Raw genomic sequence first — 4967 nt, 5'->3', positions numbered from 1 at the left:
AAGAAATATATATATATATATAACATTTATGTTTATTGTTAAAAAAATTAAAATATTTATAACTTTATATTATATTAAATAAAAATATCGCACTTTCTTACCTTTATTTTATTTGGTATCTTAATAGACGATCACAAAATTACCATAACTCTTAAAAATGTAAATGTTGAACGCTCAAACGTGAATTATCCGTTATTTGTACCCAAAGAACAAATCGACCTTCTGCTAAAGCGGTCCAAGATTGAGTGACGCTGTTGACGCTTGAGTTGTCTCTACTATGGTATTTACTTACTTTATATATATAATGATGAAGTCTTTTCGAATGGACACAATTAAAATGTGCACGTGTGAATATAAAGATGCTTGTCTCGTATTGACGTTACATGTAATTAAGTTTGTCGTTTGATCGATGATGAAAAAGAAAAATTAATCAATTTATTCGATTTTACAAATAATATTTTTTTTACAAATAATTTTTTTAATTTTACAAATAATATTTAAATCAATTATTTTATTAACTTTCATTTCATATTTTTCTCTTTTTTAAAATTAATAGAACTTGAAATAAACGCGTAATCGAAATTCTTAGAATTTTAGAATAATAGTTATACAAATAAAATATATAAGATATAAGATATTGTATTATATTGTTGAACGAAAATGCATAATGATGATATATTTATAAAATTTGACAATTAAAAATTTGTTGTACATTATATAAGATGCTGATTTCATGATAACAATGCAATATTGCATTAAATTTTCTAAATAATCATTTTGTAATAATCGTTTCCATAAAAAATTATTAAAAATCTGAACAGATTTTTCATCTTTTGATGTACATGAATACAGTGAATACAGTGAAATACAAAAAACTATATTTACAGTTTAAATTTATAATAACATTATAAATTTATAATATACGTTTTCAATTGTAAAATGAATAAAAATGGAAAAATTGCTTGTGTTATAATATAGAAATGAATGATATATTATCTTAAATTTACGAGGAAAATAATTGTTAAAAATATATATGAAATATAAGATAAATATATATTTATACGATTATTTTAATAAATCATTAACGGCGGATTATTAATAAATCAAATAGCATATATTTAAATTTATAAGAATTTTTTATCGTTTAGATGTTGTGAATATTGAAAAAAAAAAATAATATTGAGAAATTTGTCGAATATTAATTCTTCTAAAAAAAAAAAAACCGCAATCGGAACAAATAAAATATATTTAATTACATATAAACCTGTTGATTTAAACCTGTATCCTATATATAATTCAAATGTTCAAATGTATAATCAAGTATTGAACAATATAGTCTATGACGTTAATTATCCTTAGTAGGAAAATAGAAGCATTTATTTGTTCTTGGAATATAATCATTAGGTTATTCTTCAATTGTAAATAGAAAAATTATTCAATAAAAATTGCAAGATTATGAAACTTAATATTAATATTATTATTAGCATTATGATAAAGTTAAAGTTGAAAATTAATATTCTTGATAAATTTTAGGAATAAATAGATTTGATACTTCAACGATATCAATCTCTTTATAAATTTTTTACTCTTTCTAATTTTCTTTCGCCCCCCTCCTCCCCCCCTCCTATTCTTTTTATTTTATCGCAATTCAATCAATTAATAATCTAAATTATCATATTTTTATTAAGCATGAGATACATGTTTTTAATATATTTATATATTATATACATATGTTATATACATATGAATATATACAATATATTTCATTTATAAAAAAAAAAATATAATTATAGAATATAAAAATTTGATAGTACATTTTTGTCTAAATTAAAATAAATAAGAAAAATTTCAAAGTTAAATTTGATTAAAATTTTTAATTATTTAATTATTTAAATAAAAGGAAACACAGAGAAAATAGATTTTATAAAATATACAATATATTTATATATGATATATTGGCAAAAAATTTACAAAATTTCTTTTCGCAATTGTTACAAATATATTCGACGGTAAATAACATTTTTTGACTTTTTGAATTATTTAATAAGAAAGAAACATTTTGAAAGCGTTTTTTAAAACGTTATATTATATTTTTGATAAAAAATATTTTTCATATAAACTTATACGCTGATTAAATTTCCCTATCTATATCAGTGAATAGAAAATTGATTGGAATATAATATGAAATAGATATTCGGTTTCAACGCGTATGAATGGAAAATAATATTGATGTTAAAATTGTAGATGTAATAATGTAATAAATAAAAAAGGGGAATGATTGAAATATTATTTATATACAGATAATTTATCTATAAAAATTCATATTTTTAATTTTTAATTTTGATACTTTTCCTAATTTTTTCACAATTTATAAATTATAACAATTAATGGCAGTCTTGATTCAAAGTGTCGCCTCTGCTTCGATATTTTTCGAATAATTTTCTTCTGAAATTTTATAGAGTTTTCTGCGTTCTCTTGTTCTAAATATATAAAAGAAAATAAAGAATAAAAGTTATAAAATTAAATATAATAAATATATATATATATATTATATTATTATTATATTATTATACGTGTGTGTGTGTGTATGTGTGTGTATATTGTAGAATTCATATAGAATTCAAAAGATTATTATTAAAAAATATTATAATTTATATATTATTTGTCGTGAAAATTAAATACTGACTTGCCAAAATTTTCACCATCTTGGAGCGTTTCCGGAAGCGTGCAACCAACAGTTTCTGGCAATAAAAAGCAAAGCGCGGCACCGAGAAGAGGAAGAATTCCAAAACACGCAGGTGGAAGCCAAGTTTGGATATGATCCTTTAAAAAAGTTATATAAAATGAACGAATGACGATATAAAGGAATATGATATTCGAATGAAATTTATTTAATTTTAAAAAAAATTATATTTTATATTATTAAAAAAATTTGATCGTATTAAAATGATTACCTACAATAAAATATGTAATTTGGCATGATTATCGTGATTATTACTTAAACTTACCAGAGATACCACGAAAGGTGCTGTGATGGAACCTATCCTAGCACACATACTGCTGGTACCCACACCGATGTTTCTAACAACCGTGGGAAACAATTCACCGGAAAATAGATAAACTGTAGTGAAAGAAACTGACATGCCAACAATGCCGAGACAAACTAGAATTAATCGAAGCCATGCGATATCTGTAAATAAACAAAACATGTCAAAAGAATAGAATTTTATTATTATGATTCCATTTGATTTATATTTTAAAGATAATATATGATCGATCTATTTTCGTTTTTCGATTCTTCTTTTCGAGAAGGAAAATAATCCGCCAAATTCCAAGATACGAACTTTTTAAAATAAATAAATCGATAAAGTTAAAATGTAATTATAAGATGGAATTTTGAAAAAAATTAAAAGACATAATAATAACATCTATATATAGATATTAAGAAAATCCATATTTTTGAAATTGTGAAAAAATTGAAATATAAATCAATTTAAAATAATAAATGCTTTTGTCAATAATGTGTAGATTTGACTGATTATCTCAATTTATAAGTCGATTTCTCATATTTGTCTCCATTCAACTATAACAAATAGATCAATCATTACAGCATTACTATACCATTTGAAACAATGACGAGTAAAAGAGCGGAAATCCCAGCGATCGAATTACTGCAAATTAATGTAATTCTTCTTCCAAGTTTGTTCATTGCCCACCACGCAACGAAATTCCCAGGTATTTGAATTGCTCCAGAAATAGTGAAATTGACAAAAATATTACCACCGACTTGACCTATGTATTGGGACATTCCGAATAAACCCATCCCACAAACGATCCAATTGAAGAAAATCGATAAAGATTTTATCCTCATATTAGGCGTACGAAACAGATCGAGAAACGATGCTTTATGATCGAAATCCGATCGTTTCGAGTTCTGTAAAAATATCACAAATAATGTAAATTAATATTTATGTAAATTTAAATAATGATAAACAAATGAATTACGATATTTAAATGTTTAAACAATTAAATCTTATATATAAGAATAATAGATTTAAATGTTATTATTTTACCTGATGCAAACAATGTTGTTTGACCATGTCTGGAATGTCTTTATTTTTTATATTGTTAATATTGGCCGCCTTTTGCAGAATTTTACAAGCTGCTCGTTGTTTTCCAAAAGCGAGCAACCATCTAGGAGATTCGGGCACGATCCACCAATAACTTAGAAGAATGACAGAGGGTAATGTGATAGCGATTTGAAGATGTTGCCAATGACGGAAATAATATGCTAAACCGGCCAATGACATGTGGCCCAAACTAAATGGAATTTGATAAAGTACCGTAATGGCTGCTCGCCATTTTGTTCCAACAATCTCCATACCTGACAATTTTTCACGATTAGATCGTTAATAAACGTTTCGTTTCATACATATATGTATACATATGATAAAAATATATAAGAAAAAAAAAAAGAAAAAAATAAATATATATTATTATATGTATTTATAAATTATAAAAATAATAAAAATAAGATCGATAATAAAAAATTTAAGAATTATCAATGAAAAATTTCGTTAATATTTTATTTTTAATTTTATCATATTTTATATAACAAAAAATATATAAATATATATATAATACATATAAATATATATTAAATTTCTATATATAAAAATGATATTAAAATTTTCAAATAAGAATAATTAATAAGAAAATATTACTTACAAATGACGTAACTGGTAACCATAGTACCTCCGGTAGCTAAGGCGCTAAATAATTTCATTAACAACAAGGCCGGAAACCATGGTACAACAGCGCATCCGATACCGGAAGCTAGTTGAAGAACTACGGATATCATTAACGGCATCTTTCTACCATACCTGACAAAAATATTTGTAAATATCAATTATCGACTTATAAACGTTATTGCACATAGTCGTAATAAGATGTTATGTATGAGAGAT

The 4967-nt window shown here is 23.8% G+C and overlaps 2 protein-coding genes across 3 annotated transcripts in view; both read right to left on the bottom strand.

Moving 5' to 3' along the window:
• The window catches only part of LOC102672227 (protein yellow-like), a 3792-nt gene extending 3497 nt beyond the window's left edge, over positions 1-295 (bottom strand). The window contains exon 1 of the mRNA XM_006623596.2: positions 102-295. The gene's annotated coding sequence lies outside the window, so the exon portion shown is untranslated. The remainder of the gene's footprint in view (positions 1-101) is intronic.
• A 1629-nt stretch (positions 296-1924) lies between these two features.
• The window catches only part of LOC102672552 (organic cation transporter protein-like), a 17920-nt gene continuing 14877 nt past the window's right edge, over positions 1925-4967 (bottom strand). For both annotated transcript variants that reach the window (XM_006623597.2, XM_006623599.2), the window contains 6 exons: positions 4729-4883; positions 4074-4384; positions 3622-3934; positions 3009-3190; positions 2683-2823; positions 1925-2472 (listed from right to left, as the gene is read on the bottom strand). In XM_006623597.2, the coding sequence (XP_006623660.1) occupies positions 2362-2472; positions 2683-2823; positions 3009-3190; positions 3622-3934; positions 4074-4384; positions 4729-4883 (1213 nt within the window). In that variant the 3' untranslated portion in view covers positions 1925-2361. The remainder of the gene's footprint in view (positions 2473-2682; positions 2824-3008; positions 3191-3621; positions 3935-4073; positions 4385-4728; positions 4884-4967) is intronic.

The sequence above is a fragment of the Apis dorsata genome, unplaced genomic scaffold, assembly GCF_000469605.1.
Source record: "Apis dorsata unplaced genomic scaffold, Apis dorsata 1.3 scaffold_919, whole genome shotgun sequence".
In the NCBI taxonomy this organism is placed as follows: Eukaryota; Metazoa; Arthropoda; class Insecta; order Hymenoptera; family Apidae; genus Apis; species Apis dorsata.
The sequence above is the reverse complement of the archived record's forward strand: the minus strand, read 5'-3'. Positions and strand labels throughout refer to the sequence as shown.